This window comes from Hypanus sabinus, chromosome 19 (assembly GCF_030144855.1).
Source record: "Hypanus sabinus isolate sHypSab1 chromosome 19, sHypSab1.hap1, whole genome shotgun sequence".
NCBI lineage: Eukaryota > Metazoa > Chordata > Chondrichthyes > Myliobatiformes > Dasyatidae > Hypanus > Hypanus sabinus.
The window spans coordinates 31,725,017-31,746,336 of NC_082724.1; the positions used below are offsets into that span (position 1 = coordinate 31,725,017).

Sequence of the window (21,320 nt, forward strand, 5' to 3'; positions counted from 1 at the left end):
ATAGGAAGTGTTAAGAGTTAAGGAATAAACTGATAAAGCATTAACTTTACATATATGTGTCTAAGAAATCACAAACCAGAATGCACCTATTAGAGAATTTGAATAGCTTTAAATTTAAATCACTTTGTGATTCATCCCATCAAGAAAGGTATTTTCATTTTAGTAACATAGAAAGGCGAAAACCAGGAACACAAGTAGGCCATTTGAGCCTGCTCCAACATTGTACATTCATAACCAATCCCAAGCAATTACTGTATTTCCACTGTTCCCATTCCCATGAATATCTTGTGCACCTGGAGATCTTTATCTTTAAAATATTCAGCAACTTGGCTTCCAAATTTATATGGTGCAGAACTTTACAATTTCACCATCCTCCGAGCAAAGAGATCTCCTTAACTGAATCCTAAATAAGCTTCCCTATATTCTGACTCTGACTTTTAGGCCATTCACCCCCTCCCCTGACCTTCAGCCAGGGGAAGCATCCTTCCTGTATGCAGTCTGTTTAATTTAGAATTTTGTTCATTTAATTGGGATTTTCTCTCATTCTGCTGAATGCCTGTGAATTTAGTTTTAATCAATCTTATCTCTTCGACCCACAATCCTCACAATCAGTCTGGCAAACATTAACTGTGCTCTATGTGTAAGTGTACAATTCTTTGGCAAGAAAATCAAAGCTGCATGCAATACTCTAGGTGTGGTCTCACCAAGACCTTATATAATTATAAGGCATCCTTGCTCCTGTACTCTTGCAATCAAGAAGTTTGCCTTCTTAATGCTCACTGAACCTGCGTACTTACTTTTTTCTGATTAATGTACATGGTCTCCCAGATCCGATTAGGCATGAACATTTCTCAAACATTTTGCCTTAGTTTTTTCTAACAAAGGTTGAATCACATATATCCATGTTTTACTGAATCTGCCATGTATTTCCCCATTTACTGAACATATTTAAATAGCTTTGCATCATCTTCACAAATCCACCCAGTTTCAAATCAAACTATATTTGGTTCCCTCAAATAGGTATTTTCTTCTTTAAATAAGAATTTAAGCTGTCTATAACCAATGCTAAACAATACCAATACTGCATATACTGCATGTTTTCTTTCCTTAGAAAAGAATGAAAGAGGTTGAATTGAAAGAGGGGGGAAAAGTCTTCTCTCAAAACCTTTGATTTGAGCTCTTTTTATTTTTACTTCCTTTCTCTTCCAGGCTTCACTGGCAATTTCCTATTCTTTCTGGCTGGCTGGGCCTGAATGCCTGCTGGCTTGTTAATCATTGCTGTGTGAAGGCCCCAAAGGTTTGACCTCTATTTGAATAGCTATGCATTTCAGCAGTTTCACACTCACTGAAAGCTCGTCAATCCTCAGCAACAATGGAACCATAATTAAAGTATGCTCGTTTTCTTTCACCAGGTGCAGGACCCTATGAACCTCTTGCTTTATTTAATTAGAATTCTCTGCATAAAGCAGAGAATTGTGCTGATTGGTCATTCAAAATACAAACAAAAACCTTCCCAAAAGCTAAGATCAAGTAAATTTCTGCCGGATAGTTTCACACTAGCAGTTCAAGATAAAGTTTCATTTTCCTCCCACTTGACACAGAGGAAAACGGTGGTGATTTCACAGATCCTTTTTAAGAGCTTTTTTTTCCATAAAATATTGTGAACAATTTGGTCACTGTCCAAAAAATAAAGAGGACTTGATTATCGTTATCAAAAACCTGCTTCAAAAAGGCGACAATCATACTAGTGCCTAAGAACAGGGTGAGCTGTCTCAAAGACTATTGCCCAGTGGCACTCATATCTACTATGACGAAGTGCTTTGAGAGGTTGGTCATAACCAGAATCAACTCCTGCCTAAGCACCCGGACCCTCTGCAAATTGCCTATTGTCAGCATAGTCAATAACAATGCAATCTCACTGGCTTATTACTTGGCCTTGGATCAATAGTAATACATATATCAGGCTGCTATTTACTGATTTATAGCTCAGTGTTCAACACAAGCATACCCTCAGTTCTAATCAACAAGCTCCAAAACATGGGCCTGTGTACCTTCCTTTGCAATGGGATCCTTGACTTCCTCACCAGGGGACCACAATCTGTGCAGATTGGAAATAACATCACATCCTTACTGGCATACCTCAAGGATGCATGCTAGTCCACAGCCCCATTCTCTCCACCCCCTCAACTGCATGGCTAGGAACAGCTCACATTTGCTGACAAGACAACTATTGAGGCACTCACCTCTGCGCTGACTGGCTCTGTAGGTGTGGACTTATTTTTGGGGACCCTACTGTTCATGCTGTGTTATTTATCTACTTTTTTTTAATTATCTGCACCATTTGTTTTCTCCCACCATTTCTTTTTAAATGGGCTCTGTTGTGTTTTTTTTGTGTAGTTCCTTGCAAGACAATAATTTTCAAGGTTGTATACAGTATACATACTTTGTAATAAATGTACTTTAAACTTTGAATTTCAGATGATAATGAGATGGTGTAAAGGAGCAAGATAGATCAGCTGGCTGAGTGGAGTCGCTACAACAACCTTGCACTTAACGTTAGTAAGATTGTGGCCTTTGGAAGAGGAAATTGAATGAGCACACAACTGTCCTCATCAGTGGTGGAATTGGTGAGTAGCTTCAAGTTCTTGTGTCAACATCTCTGAAGGTCTATTCCGGACCCATAATATTGACACAATTACGAAAAAAAAGGCATGACTGCGGTTATAATTCATTAGGAGTTTGAGGACAATTGGTATGTCACCAAGAACTCTCGCAAATTTCTACAGATGTACCATGGCAAGCATTCTAGCTGGTTGTAACACTGTATTACATGCAGGGCTCATTGCAAAGGATCAGACAGAGCTGCAGAAAATTGTACACTCAGCCAGCCTCATCATGGGCACTAGCTTCCCCAGCATCAAGGAAACCTTCAAAAGGCAACACCTCAAACGTACAGCATCCATCATTAAGGACCCCCATCAAATAGGACTTGCCCTCTTCTCATTGCTACCATCAAGGAGGAGGTAGGTACTCAAGCTTGAAGACATACTAAACATTTCAGGAATAGTTTCTTTCCTTTCACCATCAGATTTCTAAATGAATAATGAACCCATGAACACTATCTCACTATGTTTCTTCCCCTCTCTTTTTGACCTACTCATTTAATTGTATTTACGTACACACACACACACACACACACACACACACACTACTATAATTAAAGGATTTTTATTACACAATTCTGAACAACTAAACCACTTTAACTAATGCTCAAATAGGTAATGGTATGTCCAAAGAACTCAAGAAATTACTTTTTTAAAATCTTCAATTTTGCTGTCTGTTGAAGTATAGCAAGTATTTTCCAATTTTTGGTGGATTTCTAAAACTAATCAAGCATCATACTACAATCAGTAATTTTTTCAATAATCAGTATTTGTGCAATACTTTGTGTTCCTTTTCTTACTCAGACTCTCTTTCAAAACTAAGGTTTTTATTTTAGGATTTAAAGTTAGCAAACTGGAAATAACATTTACATAAAATAGATTAAAATCACTTGAACCTATTATAAAGAATACCTTTTTAGAGCGGTATTTTCTTCTAATTTTTATATACTTGTAGAACAATGAGAACTCATAAACACAGTTTAGACAATTCAAAATATGTGATTACAGATATGTTGTATTACACACTAGATAACTAGCAAATCCATCTCACTTGCAGAGACATTACAGCAGAAATTTGGTGCAGAACAACAGGTATGCAAGAACAAAGTAACACACACAAAATGCTGGTGGAACGCAGCAGGCCAGGCAGTATCTACAGGGAGAAGCGCTGTCGACATTTCGGGCCGAGACCCTTCATCATGACTAACTGAAAGGAAAGATAGTAAAAGATTTGAAAGTAGGAGGGGGAGGGGAAAATGCGAAATGATAGGAGAAGACAGGAGGAGGTGGGGTGAAGCTGAGAGCCAGAAAGGTGATTGGCAAATACAGAGCTAGAGAAGGGAAAGGATCATGGGACAGAAGGCCTAGGGAGAAAGAAAGGAGGAGGGGAGCACCACAGGGAGATGGAGAACAGGCAGAGTGATGGGCAGAGAGAGAAAGAAAAGAAAGGGGGGGGAGGAGGGAGAAAAAAAACAAAAAAAACCTAAATATATCAGGGGTGGGGTAAGAAGGGGAGGAGGGGCATTAACGGAAGTTAGAGAAGTCAATGTTCATGCCATCAGGTTGGAGGCTACCCAGCCGGTATATAAGGTGTTGTTCCTCCAACCTGAGTGTGGCTTCATCTTGACAGTAGTGGAGGCCATGGATAGACATATCAGAATGGGAATAGGACGTGGAATTAAAATGTGTGGCCACTGGGAGATCCAACTTTCTGTGGCGGACAGAGCGTAGGTGTTCAACGAAACGTTCTCCCAGTCTGCGTCGGGTCTCACCAATATATAAAAGGCCACACCGGGAGCACCGGACACATTATACCACACCAGCCGACTCACAGGTGAAGTGTCGCCTCACCTGGAAGGACTGTGGTGTAAGGGCAGGTGTAGCACTTGTTCCGCTTGCAAGGATAAAAACGATGAACAAGTTTTATCAATACATTTGTTCTTCAAGATTCAAAGTACATTGTTAAACAGCAACAACAAACGATATGATCTTTTCTAGTCAAGAATGATTTTCACTTTCCAATTCAAGAATTAGATATTAATCACAGAACTAGCATAAAACTTAATGAAAGTTAACTTTTTGAAAAGTCTTCAGCAGCAAAAATTGTTACATTGCAGGAACGTACAGGAAACACTGCTACACTACCCCTATAGCCCCCTACATTAGAGTATTGCTTACTGACTATAGCTATACCTTCAATGTCACAGTTCCAAGCATACTCATCTCCAAACTCCTTAATCTGGAACTCAACAGCTCCCTTTGCAGCTGGATCCTTGACTGCTTGACCAACAGACCACAATCTACAAGAACAAGCAGCAACACCCTGCCAAGATTAACTCAACAGTGCTCCACAAATCTGCATCATCAGCCCCCGCTTTACTCTCTATACTCTCAGCATTATGTAGCTAACTTCTCTATAAATTTGCAAATGACACTACCATAGTGCACAAATCTCATGAGTCAGAGAACAGGAAAGAAACAGGCAGACGCAGCCTACTGGCAAGGTACCTTGCCAACAACCTTCCTTCAACGTCAGCAAAACAAAAAAAGAACTGTCATTAACTGAAGGAAGGAAGGCAATTCAAATGCTTCTGTTTACATCAATGGTGCTGAGATCAACTGAGATGTAAGTTACAAGTTATTTGCCATGAACATCTTTGCTGTCCTGCTCCAACTACATAGACATAAAAGAAAGCACACTTTCTCAGGAAGCTACATACATTTGACATGTCCTCTTTGACCTCACCAATTTTTAGTTTGCTTTTTATGGTGCATTGATATTTGGTTGCAACTTGGCTTAGCATGGTAACTGCTCTGCTCAAGACCGAAATAAATTGAAGAGAATTGTGTACACAGCTCAACATATCAAGGAAACCAGCCTCCCCTCCACTGCCCCCATCTACGTTTCTCACTGCCTTAGGAAAGCAGCCAACATTATCAAAGACCCCTTACACCCTAGATATTCTCTCTTCTCCCCATCCCACTGGGCAGAAGATACAGAAAACTGAAAGTAAGTCTCAACAGACTCACAGACAGCTTCTATCGTGCTGTTGAATGGTCCCTTAGTGATCAGATGGACCCTTGACCAAACAATAAGGCCCTGCACCATATTGTTTACTTGCATTGTTCTCTCTAACTTCAACACTTCATCCATCTATCAATCAATTTATTCAGAGATACAGCATGGAACAGGCCCTTCCTGCACCACCCAGCAACTCATCTGTTTAACACCAGCCCAATCACTGGACAATTTGAAATGACCAATTAACCTACTAATTGGTATGTCTTTGAACTGTGAAAGGAAACTGGAGCGCCCAGAGAAAACCCAAGTGGTTCACAGGAAAAACATAAGAACTCCTTTACAGACAGCACTGGAATTGAACTCCAAATTCCAGATCTGTAATGGTGTCATGCTAAGTGTTATGCTACCACTGCAATTTTTTCAGCATTATTAATACTTCATTCCCTTATACTACCTCAAAGCATTAACAGGATGAAATTATCTGAGTGGATGGAATACAAAACAAGATTTTTCCAATGTACCTCAGGACATGTGACAAAAATAAACCAATTTACCACCAAAAATTAAAATGTTTGCTGCTTATAATAACACCATTCAGGAGCTAGTGCGAGAGAAAATAGAATGTGGAAGATGTATAAACATTTGAAATACCTTGAATTTGAATCTCCAGTTGTTTTGTTACTGTATCTCAGTACACGAGACAATAATAAACAAGTTTGAGATAATTATGGTAATTTATTGTATTCCTCTTTTGCTCATTTCCCCCAAAAGGTTGCATTTGTGTTGCATCCTTCAGGACTTCAGACCATGTCAAAATTTATTGGAGCTAATATGATACTTTCTGAAATGTAGTCAATAAGAAAACGGGAAGTCAATTTGAACATTGCAAAGCCTCATAACAACAGTGAAATCAGCAGAAATCTGATATAATTGTGGGAATTCAAAATAAATGTATTCCCTATACAGTGGGTCAGGCCAGTAGAGTGGAAATAGCAGCTGGAGGGGAGGCTGGGTTCCTTGATATGTTGAGCTGTGTACACAATTCTCTTCAATTTATTTCTGTCTTGAGCAGTGCAGTTAGCATATTAAGCCATGTTGCAACCAAATGTCAATGCACCATAGCAGCACTCTTGAGCAGATACTTACCTACTCTGTCTCTCTATAGCGCTTGCCGTGTACTTAAGCCAATTTACAGCCAAGTAAACCTAACGCATATGATCTACCACCCAGTCCTCTTGCGTGCTTCCAAGGGCTGATCTGCAGTAAGCAGTTCAAAGCACAGGAGAGATACCAGCAATGACAACTCTACAAATTTTTCCAAGTCCATCAACGAGCAAAACAAATGAACCAACCAACATTCTCTCCAAGGCCTACATTCCCCGCACTGGGCCATAACTGCATCAATCAGCTCCGATGAGCAGGCCACATTGTTGGCTTCATTACAGAGAAAATCAAATGGACACAGGAAAAAGGTTCAAGCTTCTTGGCACACACTGACATGTGGGAATCCATGCTTATGACTGCACAAGATGAAGAAGCATTTGAGACAGCAATTGAGAACTCAAGAGTACCGCCATAAATGGTGAAAGCTACACATCGCATCTCAATCACTCATAATCCCCTTCTCCATCAAACTCTTCCTTATCAATCACTTTGGAACAGACAGAGCTGATGTCATCAACTATGAGGGACTATGCAAGATGATTAGCAAAATATCAACTAAAACCTTGTTGTTATCAGAATATCACCATTATTTTTAATGTCTACTTAAGATGCCAGATAGCATCCTAAATTAACATCTCATCCAATAACGCAGCACTGATCTGTTACACACACAAACTTCAGCCAAACTGTGTGCTCAAACCTCCAGAAAAAGAACTTGTAACTTTCTAACACTGAACTGAGAGTTCTACTACTAAGCCAAAACTGACACCTAATTTAAACTAATCTTAAAGACCAACATGAAGGATGACATCTCCATGTTTTTGTAAGTGTAATAAAACAGGATCATATTAACTCAGGAGTCACAAGAGACTGCACAAGCTGCACTGGAGCAAAAAAGAACATACAAAATGCTGGAGCAACTCAGTAGGCCAGGCTGCATCTGTGTAGGCAGAGGAATGGTTGACACTCATCCTGATGCAGAATCTCAACCTGAAGCATCCAAACTTCCCTCTGCCACCACAGATGCCACCTGAGTTCCCACAGCAGCTTGTGTTTTTTGCTCACATTAACTAAATGTGTAAGATCAAAAAAGCAGTTTGATTAATTATTCTCTAGAAAGGTATAGCAGGTAGTGACCTGGCTTTGATTGTACCTCCAGTGCTGCGCATAGTTTGCACTCTCTCCCTGGAACCATGTGGGTTTCCCCAAGATTTTCAGTTTCACAAACCAAAGATATACTGGTTGGCAAGGTATTTCGTTCCTGCAAATTACAATACTCCTGTCCCAGACCACCCCACTGCCTTACCAAAGTAGGTGGTTGTTGGGGAGCATTAAGGGAAAATAATGAGAAGATCAGTTAGAGTGTTACAAGAACTGGCACAGAAATCGAATGGCCAAAAAGACCTTCTCCTGTGTCAATGAATATGAAGTACAAATAAAAAACCTGAATGCTGATTTCACACTTAACTTAGACAACTCATTTAAAACAAAAACTTGCATCTGTATTATGCTCGCAACCTGCCATAGTTTATGACCACAATGTGTACAACTTGCTACAAGAACAAGCCCAAATGACACTGCCAGACTACTCCCGCAGAGAACTCTGTACTGTTAGGTCTTATAGTGGCACATGGAGGGGTGAGCAATTATAGGACCAGCCCTTATGTGAGTTGATGACATGATTTCTATGTTTCACAAATGAATCCTTGATATTGCCTTGCAGCTATGGCAGTTTTTTTTTGGTGTAGGATGGCAAAATTCCCATCACCCACTCCAATTAAAGGGCATAGCTGAGAATCAACATAGTGGCTTCCCTATCAGTTATTTGGGATGAAGCAAGAGACTAAAATATGCAAAATGGTGGTTGGTTGGACGACTTCAGCTTATATAATTATTGTATCCAGAAACATATAAGGCAAGTATGTGGTATTTACACAGTTCAGCGATATATCTTAATTACCAAGAACCAATTCCTTTATTTATGTGTTCATTGAACTCCAAAGCACAGCACTACTACATAGGAAAGTTGTGAAAATATGCTGCAGACCACACCATAGATTATCCACATAGAAATCAATCTTGTTTATGTCTCTTTGAATAACTGACTTCAGTACTTACAATTGTTGTAGACTCCTTAATCCCTTAAAAGCTCCATCTGCAATATGATTGATTGAATTGTGGCTTAAGCGGAGGGACTGCAGTCCACTCAGCCCCACTAGACTTGAATCATCCAATCTCATCAGGCTGTTGTGGGAAAGGTTCCTGAAAAAAACGATTTAGAAGAATATGGTGAAGAAAATCAATGACCCCAATCTAGGTTTCATTTAAATATTCCCAGCTGAGGAACCTGCAGTGTTCATTAGCAGAATCTCCAAAAATCATAGTTCATAATTCTGCATTCCTACCATCACCCAGTCCTACTGACATCAACAAAAACAGACACTGGATGTTCTCAGTGCCGCACCCTACATAACTCAGCTATTCACTTCTTAAGCCTCCAGAATAGCAATAGGATTTAAAGTGTCACAGCTATAATAAACTAGCAGCTAATGCAGTCAGGATAAATGAAAGTACTGAAAACTCATTTCATCACATCTCTTGCTCCGTGCAACTCAGTTAAATAGATAGCTATTATGAAGCACAGAGAGTAAACATGTACAGTACTCTATAGTCAAGTGTGAAGGCTCCGTATTACTCTGTGTATACCAATTCTGTATTCATTCCCAATAAAGAGCACGAGGAGCACTCAAGTGTTTATTCATAAGAGAAATGCATTGCCTCATTTCTTCCACAATCTCACATGCAACAACTAGATACAAAAAGCAAATTCACGTCAACTTGTTCAAAGTGCTAAAAGATGCATTTCAGGTGTTGGATACATTAAAGGAATATTTGAGTCATTTATGATAGTAAACACCTCCTCTTCACCATGAAAATGTAAGTGATCAAAAACCAAACATGGCTGTTAATATAAACACGAGAAAATCTGCAGATGCTAGAAATCCAGGCAAGACACTTAAATGCTAGAGGAATTCAACTGGCCAGGCAGCATCTATGGAAAAGAGTAAACAGGTGATGTTTCGGGCCAAGACCCTTCATCAGGACTGAAAAAAAAAGTTGAGAAGTCAGAACCATGGAGAATTCTTATCTCTAGATATTGCCTGACCTGCTGAGTTCCTCCAGCATTTTGTGCGATCGTTGTTAATATTCCAGCCACCAGTTCCCAAGCTTGTGAGATTTTCAATCTGATTTTCAAAAGTGTAGCTTTGGAAATAATTAACCTTGTATGTATCAACTGTAGTTTGTGTGAAGTCCAAACAGTTTACCTAAAGATAACCTCTAGTACAGCCAATCTAGCTGCATTTATAATGTATATACTAATTTCCTTTACAGCAACTAGTTTTGCACGATGCAAATGGAATAACGGTCTAAATTCAAAACTATGTTCATTATAAATCTAATTGAGCCAAGTTTTAGTTTCACTTCTGTGTTGAAATATTAAACATTACTAATAAATTATTCCGCAACTAAAAATAATCTGTATTCTAACAAGAATATTAAGGAAGAATTCAAACACAATTTGTGACTTTCCACTATTTGTTGTATATCAATTGGGTAAAAGAATAAACTAACACAGTTTTCCAGACTTTCTCACAGCCATTATTAGAGCAACCCAAAACAAGCAGAAACCGTCTGAACTTTGGAATGAAATAAATAAGGGACAGGAAACAGTTAAAGTTACTTAATAGACAGAAACAGACCTCCAAAATCAACTATATTTGTTCAGTTCTCTAATACCAGAACATAGAGGATTCTGCAATTACGTTTCATACATGTTCCAAATAACTCCAGGTACTAAAATTAGTTAACAAATTGAATGCAATTAATTTAGAAAACAAATGTGTAAATTCTACAATTAGGTAAAATATTCTTGGTTACATTAATAAAATACTGCAGTTTGTTTAAATTTCTAGGCTTCTCTGAAAAAAGTATTTTAATAAAATATACTAGAGGTATACTATTTGCAGTATAAGTGTGAAATTCTATGGGCAAAATGATTACTACAGATACTAGTAACTTCAAATACTTTTTAAATAGAAAAATTCAATTAAAATTTGGAATATGGGCAATATTTACAGCCTGTATGATGAAGTTAAAAGCAGGTACTTCATGCTACTTACAGTTCTACTAGCTTCTGGCAGAATCCCCAGGCATCAGGGTTTATTCGAGAGATGCTGTTATAACTCAAGAAGAGCTGCTGCAAAGAAGACAATCCATAAAGCCAGCCACTTGTCACTTCATTCAAGATATTGTTGTCTAAATGTCTAGAAAAGATTAAAGATTTGATAAATTATCTTCTAATATTTTGAGGGCACATGCCACTTTAAAAAAAAACTTGTCTTGAAGAAAATTCGAAAGTCAAATGTATTTCATTTCAAAGCTTAAGGTGACTGTAAAAGTGAATATTTGGAAACTAAAGTTAGCAACACTAGGATGTGACTAAAACACACTGCCCATTTGCTATACAAGGATGCAGTTACAAAAAATTCAAACAGTTCCCATTCTGCCCTCCATCAGTCTGGAAAAATGTCACATGACTTCTGGCTTTTCACCCCATCATGATGTTGGAGCATTTGATGTCAACTAACTTGACGTAAAGTATCAATCAAATTCATTCTGATATAAATGTAACTACAGGATGTGAAAATTCATCTATCCTTTAGAACCACAGATATACATTGCACATTGAACATCAAGATTTAATATTATTAATGTGTGTCCATTCATACATGAGAGGCAATGAAAAAAGGATGAATGGAGAAAAGATAGTATAAAATATAACTGTATTCCAAAATGACCTTATAGTTTTTAATTATTTTGAGGATCTGGGTGTTGACTAATACTTATTGCCCATCCCCAATTGTCCTTGAGGTGGTGGTGGTGAGCCGCCTTCTTGAACTGCCCGTTCTGTAAGATCTAATTTATCGACTGACATCATTCCTTAACGTGACTTACAGAACTTGCATCTTGGCAAGACCCCAAAAGGCTCCATCCATAAGTTTACTGATGTTATTTCGCTGCAGCTTAAGAACCTCCAAGTTGTCTAGTCCGTGAAATGTTAGACCATCGATGAGACGTATTCTGTTGCGGTTCAATTCACTAGAACATAATACACAAAAATTCAGTGTAAACCCGCTTCCACTTGCTGCTGCCTTACTTTAAGATGACTGACAGATCCCAAGGTAACAGTTTTCAAAAGAAACATTAGCTTTTCCACTGTCTCCTCAGTGTTCAATTATCAATGCTGCACAGAATTAAAAGAACAAATATTCTTTGTCATTCACCTGTGGTGTTTATCAAAATATTCATTAAAAACTATTGAAATTTGATCCCAGAATGGAGGATTCAAACTACAAGTGAGCTGACCAACAAAATCTGTTTTTAATGACATGTATACTGGAATGTTGAGTCCGTGAGAAGCTACAACAGAATATACATTTCTTTATTTTGCCCAGGGCTCCAAAAAGGCCACCTTCTGATCCAATTTTCACCTGATCACTGCAAATTCCAATCTCGGCAAGTCATACTGTGATTTTTAATTAAATAAGTATATTAATTCCAGCATAAATAGGTCAAAACTTAACAAACATAACCTGAAATTGTTTAGCTTTAAAAACTGATGAGCAGGCTCAAAAAAGAATGGTTATGGAAGTCCAAATTGATATTCACATTGAGAATAAAAATGGAATTACCAATGATAGTAAATCCAAACTACTTTGGGGTTTACATAGAAAATCATATTGCTTGCATTCAGAATATGGAAAGAAAATTTAAGTTAATGCATTGCTTTATTCGATTACCTTTTCTTGGGAAAATAAATTACTCAAAATAACATTCTCAGCTGCTCGAGTAATCTGACCTCTCCTTGTCAAATTAGTTGAGTTGAAACTATTATATGCAAGAGGCAAATACCAAAAAAACTATATAAATGGAAGTGTGAAGACAGTGAATTATATGATGTTGTGAAGTACAGCTTCACAATAAAGAATGTATTTGTGAGTTTCTAATTATTGTACTGATTTACATTTGTGGTAAAAGTTGTGTCTAAATGTTATGTAGCTGGCTATTTTGAAGTTTAGAAAGGATGTGCATTACTTACTACTCAAATGCAACAAATTAAATAATCCATGTTTTGAAAGAACAAATTCAGTAATCACTAAACAGTATATAAAGGAATTTAGTTTACATGCTTTTGCATCATTCCAGTTTAAAACAAATCACATCAAATTGGGATTTAATAAAATTTAAGGCAACATGGGTGATTCTGGAATTTTGGAGGAACACACAAAATGCTGGAGGAAATCAAAAGAATGGTCTCAGCCCAAAATGCTGACTGTTCTTATTTTCCATAGATGCCCTCTGACCTGCTGAGTTCCCTCAGCATTCTGTATAATTTCATTTTGATTTGATTTATTTTGCTGCAAAGATCAAATTAAGTAAATCAACATGATAAAACAATTCCATTTACAAGGTACACTAAATATATTTAGCTGGTGGTGCAGTGGCATCAACACTGGACTTCAAGGCAGATGGTCCAGAATTCAAACCCAGACAGGTCCCAGACTGGGCAGTAGCAGTATCTGCACGAAAGAAAGGTCTGGCAATCGACTTCCATATCTTGCTATGAAAACCCTATGTACCTTATGGTCCATGAGTTCATGAAGAGTCGGACTCGACTTAACAACTGAACAACAACAAATATACAAGGGGTGATTGATAAATTTGTGGCCTAAGGTAGAAGGAGTCAGTTTTAGAAAACCTAGCACATTTATTTTTCAACATAGTCCCCTCCTACATTTACACACTCAGTCCAGTGGTTGTGGAGCATATGGACTTTGGACCTCCAGAAAGTGTCCACAGCAGGGGTGACTGGTAAGTTCATGGCCTAAGGTAGAAGGAGATGAGTTATACAGCTCTCGTTACATGCACATGCAGTTCAACTCTTTGAGTGACTATGCAGGAAGTTTGAAGTTAATAACTCATTTTGGGTGATTGATAAATTTGTGGCCTAAGGTAGAGGAGATGAGTTATTAACTTCAAACTTTCTGCATAATCACTCAAAGAGTTGACCTGCATGTGCATGTAACAAGAGCTGTATAACTCATCTCCTTTCTACGTTAGGCCACAAACTTATCAATCGCCCATCTGTAGACACTTTCTGGAGGTCCAAGATCCGTATGCTCCACGACCGCTGGACTAAGTGTGTAAATGTAGGAGGGGACTATGTTGAAAAATAAATGTGCTAGGCTTCTAAAATTGACCCCTTTCAAAAAGTGAGGTAACTCACCAACGTTCACTAGATCACTGCTTCATACTTTGTTGCTCGCCACAAATTCAGGAACTGTATGCATGCTTTAAACTAAATCTTTGGCATTATATACATTGGGGGAAAAAAACTGTTTACTGTGCAAGTACAACAATCCTAGTAAAATTGACAATAAAAAGATTCTCAATTACTACTTACAGTTGCACCAGATGTGGCAACTTGAAGACCTTAACAGGCAGATGTGAAATTCGATTTTTGCTTAGCCGAAGAACTTGTAAGGTACTTGATAAATTATCAAATATGCCAGGCTCCATAATACTGATTCTGTTATTACCCAGATATCTACAAGAATAGAGATTGACACGTTATGGTAGGGTTTATTAGCAGACCCACCAGCTGTGACATAGGTCACAGTAAAATAATATTTATTTAGGTCACTTTTTTTAATTCACTGCATTCTGAAAAAGGTCAAAATAAAAATCAGAATTCTGCGGGCAAAGCATTTATTCAAAGGAAAAGCTACTGTAGTGCACTATATTTTTGTGAAATGAATTTCACCTTTTAGACTACTAATGTTATCTTTGGACAAGGTTTTAGGTTTATGGTTAACAAAGAAGACAAAATTTATAGCAGAGGAGGATGCAACATAAGCTTGCTGACACTTTATTAATGGAAAAAGTCAAAAATGCTGTTCTCTATTCCAAAAGCCCTGTTTCTTCCACTGTTTCCTTTCAGTTCATCTTAAACATATTAAAAAACAACTAACTATTAAATGGTAGGTTCAAGGCCTATTCGAATGTCTTTTACAGAATTGACACTCCAGTGTAATACCTAGTATCATAATGTAGGGATACCACCTTACTGATGAGCTAATGAAGAGTGGCCTGAATATCTTTTTGAGCAGATGCAAAAGTCACATGGCAATTTGTCAGTGCAGGGGAATTATCTCCAGGACCCTCCTAATATTTCTATTTCAGTATTACCCAAACAGATCATCCAATTTTTACATCCCTCACCACACTTAAATAGCATCTGGATAATGATCAAAGTGCCTATGGCTGTAAAGCTACAGGCCAAGAGCAAAACATGTAAATGATCTATTAGCTATTTTCCTGACCACACATAGATATGACCCATTGTGCCATAAATTTCTATTGTGATATAACACAAAAATTGAACTTCATACCAACCCTATCTTGTGCCTTATAGGCAGCCAATCCACTTTCAGAATTAAGCAGGAAATAATAATTTGTGTGATGAAGCAAGGTCATAGTAACATAGAAAACCTCAAGTAATTAAACTGTACCACTGATTTGTTTTCTATCATAGAGAAAACAGTAAGTCCTTTCCAGCTCTTGATCAATATTTTAAACACAATACAATACTCACAAATCTTTAATCTTAAGATGCTGTGGAAAGCAATTATTTTGGATTTCAGTTATTTCATTGTAAGTTAGATCCAATGTTTCGAGGGACTCATAAAGCTTCAAGTGATTTGCCTCAATGCTGCGTATTTTGTTGTGATGCCTGTTAAAGAAAAAATATACAAGTGAAACAACTCAGTCAATATTGGGTAAATGGGGTGGTGGTGGGGTGGGAAGAGGAGAAATATGCCTGTGCACATTTGCAGTGTATGCGTATGAGTGCACATGTGTGCCTACATTTCTGCATGTCCTGATGTTAATGCAGCAGAGTCTAGTATCCAGTTATCTTGGACCAAGACCAAACCCAAAGCCCAGTCAAGCCTGCATGGTTGGTGGTATGTAATAGCCAATTCATGCTAAAAATAGGTACAGGCAACTTTAACTCATTAATAAGAACTTGCCATTTGGAATATCAGCATAGTCATCAACAAGGATAAGGAGAAAAAGAAATCATTGCATATCCTATTCTGAGGTTATGTTAAAAAAAGAGCATAAGTTCATATTTCTATCAACTAGTGAGCATATTTGCAATCTCTACCAGGTCCACATTATAAAATGGATTTCTGTTTGAATCAACATGAACAATACTGAAGCAAATACCCTAGCATATTATAAATTATTAAAGCCACCAGGAACAAACAAACAAAAACAAAACTGCATGGAAAGTTTCTCATTGGAAATGTCAAATTCATTTAAAATTGAAATAGAGACCACTTCCTTTCTGACAAAAATCATTAATTCAACATTTAAGATTGAATGAAAATAAACAACAAAAGGAGAATGAAATAACTGTTGCTCCAGATCTGGCGCAGCATAAAAACACAAGCATAAAGAAAACAATTAAAAAAAACAAAACAAAATGCAATAAATATGAATATAAAAACAATCCTATAAAACACAATGAACAAGAACTGCTTTAAGTATGGCTGTAAATATACAAGATTAGCATATATACTCAGACTGTTTGAAAATGTACATAAAGTGACACTAGGTATATGAAAATTATTAGAAATGCAATTTATTTAGATGCAATGACCTCAACCACATCTGGAGAGATTAAATGTTTGTGTTGTATTGATCCCTGACTGGAGCATACTTCTTGTTAGGAAACTCTACAGATACAGATCAAATAGACTGATCTCACTGATGTCACAATTTATTTTAAATTCAATATGCATCATCCAAGGACAGGTCAATTGCTTTTGATCCTACCTCTGCTCCACTGGAAATATTTTGCATTATTCAATGCAAATATGCTGCTTGCAAAGGACTTTCAATTACAGGTCTTTCAAGTCACAACACAGATAGAGACATGACCCATGAAGTAACAGCATTAACTGCAGTACTCTACAGAAATTCTGCTCATATAAATACTTCAAACAGTAGGACTGTTGTCAAAAATAAATCCTTCCACCTGGGCACCAATTTACTGAGACACAAGTTTATCGACTTTTAAAAGAACCATACTTCATCAAGTGCTCACAGTATTATCAGAGTGAAGGTATAAAGTTTTATAGGAAGTACAAGTATGTAATCCAGATAATGTTGACATGGCAAGCTTTTCAGTTTGCCTTAATAATAATAAAAATAGTAAAAATGTTTTGAATGAAATGCAATAGAATTACAATAAAACTGCTGACAATCCTCTGATTCTAAAAAACTAAATCATACACAAGAACTTAAGAAAAAGGAACAGGAGTAGGCCATTTGGCCTGTCGAGCCTGCTCCACCAGTCATTAAGATCATGGCTGATCTGACATGGGCTCATCTCTACCTAACTGCCTTTTCCCCACAACCCTTAATTTCCCTTACAATGCAAAAATCTATCCAACCTTGGCTTAAACATATTTACTGAGGTAGCCTCCACTGCTTCATTGGGTAAAGAATTCCAGTTTCTCCACTCTTCAGGAAAAGCAGTTCCTCCTCATCTTAGTGCTCAATTTACTGGCCCGAACCTTAAGGCTATATCCCTTAGTTCTAATCTCACCTACCAGTGGAAACAATTTTCCTGCTCCCATCTTCTCTATCCTTTTCATAATTTTATATACTTCTATAAGATCTCGTCTTATCCTTCTGAATTCCAGCGAACGGGGAGCACGGGTGTCACAGTTCCCTCAGAATATTTGCAAATTCTACAGATAACTTTATTTTCTTCCTCACTGATGTAATCATGTTGTCAAACTATCCATACCATGGAGAAAATTAGGGTGGAGTGCACTGGTATGAGAGACTACAGATTACACAGCAGGGAGTGGGATTAAAGGGATTGCGCCAAGAACATAACCTCAATTGGCCACACTGTCACTTTCTATATCACAACGAAATATGAATATGACAAATGGGACAACTCAGCATTCTCGTAGGTGATGACTGCACTGCCCTAACATGATGGATATATTCTTAGAAGTTCTTAAAAGTTCTTGCGCAATGGGTTGATCTCACTGATGAGTACCTGGCCTGCCAAGTTCTCACAATGCCTTTTGATCTCATCCTTACTCATCTGTTCTCAAAATTATTGACATGAGCAACCATTGCAAAATCTCTGTTGAAGTAAAATGGTATTGTGACATGGCAAGTTCAAAACAAACCATCAAACCAGGCTATTGAGGTATCAGAATGAAAACAATATTTCACTACAAACTATAACCTTATAACAAATGAAATAGGAGCAAATTCAAGTTCAATGAGAGGATATATAGCAAATATGCCATTGCAGGAAAAATTTATGAACCCTTTGCAATTACCCAATTTTCTACATTACTCATAAAATATGGTCTGATCTTCATCTAAGTCACAATAATAGACAAACACAATCTGCCTAAACTAATAATACAGACAATTGTACTTTTCATGTCTTTATTGAACACATTCTTTAATCATTCACAGTTCAGACTGGAAAAAGTATGTCAACCCTTGTATTTAAGAACTGGCAGAATCTCCTTTAGCAGCAATAACCTCCACCAAACATTTCCTGTAGCTGCTGATCAGACTTGCACAATAGCGAGGAGGACTTTTAGACCATTCTTTCATACAAAAATGTTTCAGTTCATCAATACTTCTGGGATCCCTAGCATAAAAAGTCCTCTTCAGGTCATCCCACAGTATTCATCTCAAATGGATTAAGGTCTGGACTCTGATTTGGCCATTCAAAACATAAATTTACTTCTTTTTAAACTAATCTGTTGTTGATTTATTCTTGTGTTTCAGATCATTGTCTTGTTGCATCATCCAACCTGTATTAAGCTTCAGGTTTAATAATGATAATAAAAAGATGGAAAAAGAAAGAAAGAAAAGAAAGCTTCAGGTGACGGACCACTACCCTAGCATTCTCCTGTAAAATGTCTTGATACAATTTTGAATTCATTGTTCTCTCAATGACCGCAAGGCATCCAGGCCCTGAGGCAGCCCCAAACCACGATGCTCCTTCCACCATACTTCACAGTTGGGATGAGAATTTGGTCTTGATGTGCAGTGCCCTTTTATCTCCAAACATAATGATGTGCATTTCTGCCAGAAAGTTCAATGTTTGTCTCATCTGTCCACAGAACATTGTCCCAAAAGTGCTGTGGAACATCCAGGTGATATTTTGCAATATGTAGCAATGCTTTTTTTTTTGCAGAGCACCAATTTCCTCCATGATGATAACTTATGAAGGCAAGGATAAAAACTACAGACACATCACACATAAATAAAAGTGTATTAATATTAAAAATTTTAAGGTACAGAGGCTACATCCACATTAGACCGGATAATTTTGAAAATGCTGGTTTCGCATAAAAATGATAGGCGTCCACATTATGCGTTTTTTGAAAATATCTCTATCCACATTGAAACAGAGAGTTTGGCGAATCTCCTCCTACTGGGTATGAGCAGGACACATCTGCCGAAAACAAGTGACACGTTTAGTGTCGAATCTCGCTGTAAAAATGCACATTTGTGTAGTTAGACTAGAAAAACTTAAAATGACGGGCAGCTGTTGGCTTTTGTGCAGAAGAACTTAAAAGTAAAAAGAAAACAAATACTGGAGCATACAGAGGCAACCGACAGGGATTTCCCGGACAGACTGACCCGGCTGATGACGAACACTGAAAAACTGACCAACTCTGTTGCATTAATAAAGCATCTTGTTAAGTGTGTAAAACATGTCTGTGTCAGTGTTATCTTGTATTTTCATACAATGTTACATTAGGCTGTTACATATCTATTGTCAGATAAGTACTTGCATAAATAGGTAAACCACCTTCATAAGTGCATGGACAGAAAGCAGGGCAAAGTGAGTATACTTATTTATTCAGTAAGTTATGGGTCAAAGTATTTGGTGAGTACATTTCTAACTTCTGGTTTCAGTTGCGTTGCCGTCTGTTCTGAAATTGTTAGGTTGGGTTCAAGAAAACAATGAAATAGCGCGCTGCCATCTGATAGCGTTTTCAGAAGTCTCCGGTTATCCCGTCCACACTGATCTGCCCGAGCAGCGTTTTCAAAAATATCTACTCTGGAAAGCGTTTCTGAAAAGCTCGTTTCAGGGGACGAAAACACCATTTTAGTGTGGACGGAGGATAAAAAAGAAGAGAAAAAGCTTCGGTTCGGATTTATCTGGTGTAGTGTGGACGTAGCCAGAGTAGATTAACCAGTAACACTACGAATACAATGCCACCTGGAGTTCAATAGCCTAATGGCCTGAGAACTGTTTCTCATCTTGACCATTCTTGGTTTTCACCTGATGATTTATCTCCTGCCTGATGGTAAAAAGTCAAAGAGGATGCTGGATGGATGGTTAGTTGGGACCCTTAATAATAATAATAAGAAGAAGAATAAGGGCCCAGTATAATTAATGCAGAAAAGCAGTTAATTGCAAAGGGTTAACAAACTTTTTCTTGCAACAGTACATTAAAAGGGAAGGCTAGTCAACCATTAGCTGAGTTTTCAATCTTTCTCTCCCTCCCTCTCCATCTCCCTTTCCCCCTCTCTCCCTCCTGCAGCCTTGTCCAATTATCCACTCCCCAAATAGGTTGAGGGGGGCATGGAGAAGATGGATAATCACCGGGATTAATAATCAGTTTTGCATTAAATACCTCGTTCAATGCTTATGTCAACAAATGTGGGAAACTGAAAAATTACCATTACAGTGGAAAATGCTTTTAGATCATGATCCAAGGTGAATAGATATTCTCAAGCCTAATACAGTACTTTAAATTGGTTGTGGGGGTAGGGCCATTGGGAAAGAATAACTGAGCATTGAGGTCCAAGTAATGAGGTCTAAGTTTCAAAGACCAATTCTAGACAGCCTAAAGCTCTTTACTGTCATTTTGCAATCAGCGATCAATGGTTAAAATGTGAAGCAAAGTGCTTGGTTGTTCTGACCATGAAAGCTAAAGAAAAAAAAATTCCAAATCTCTAATGTCTAATCTGACGATTATACAGTACTGGCAACATTTATAATCAATACCTTGCCACACTGTTGCTTTGGCCAATTCACTGACTTAGTTAAAACTTTTCCAATGTAAACATAAATTCATACAAATATGCAGAGGAGACTATCAGTCCCACATGGGATTTAGTTTAACAGGAATCACATTGTAAGTAAACATGTACTCAACATTAGCAATGTTTGTCCACACCATAAACTGCTTGAGAGAGCACTCAATTGAACACACAATTCAAAGCTCCATCCAAGGTATTTACAGTGTATTGTGACACTGAATACTGATTGATATTGATCT

At 37.7% G+C, this 21,320-nt stretch overlaps 1 protein-coding gene across 1 annotated transcript in view; it reads right to left on the reverse strand.

The window, feature by feature from the left end:
* Positions 1 to 21,320, reverse strand: part of lrig1 (leucine-rich repeats and immunoglobulin-like domains 1) — an 89,680-nt gene that overhangs the window by 24,068 nt on the left and 44,292 nt on the right. The window contains exons 4-8 of the mRNA XM_059944280.1: positions 15,566 to 15,703; positions 14,375 to 14,518; positions 11,866 to 12,009; positions 11,031 to 11,174; positions 8,968 to 9,111 (exon numbers count right to left, since the gene is read on the reverse strand). Coding sequence (XP_059800263.1) covers positions 8,968 to 9,111; positions 11,031 to 11,174; positions 11,866 to 12,009; positions 14,375 to 14,518; positions 15,566 to 15,703 — 714 coding nt within the window. The remainder of the gene's footprint in view (positions 1 to 8,967; positions 9,112 to 11,030; positions 11,175 to 11,865; positions 12,010 to 14,374; positions 14,519 to 15,565; positions 15,704 to 21,320) is intronic.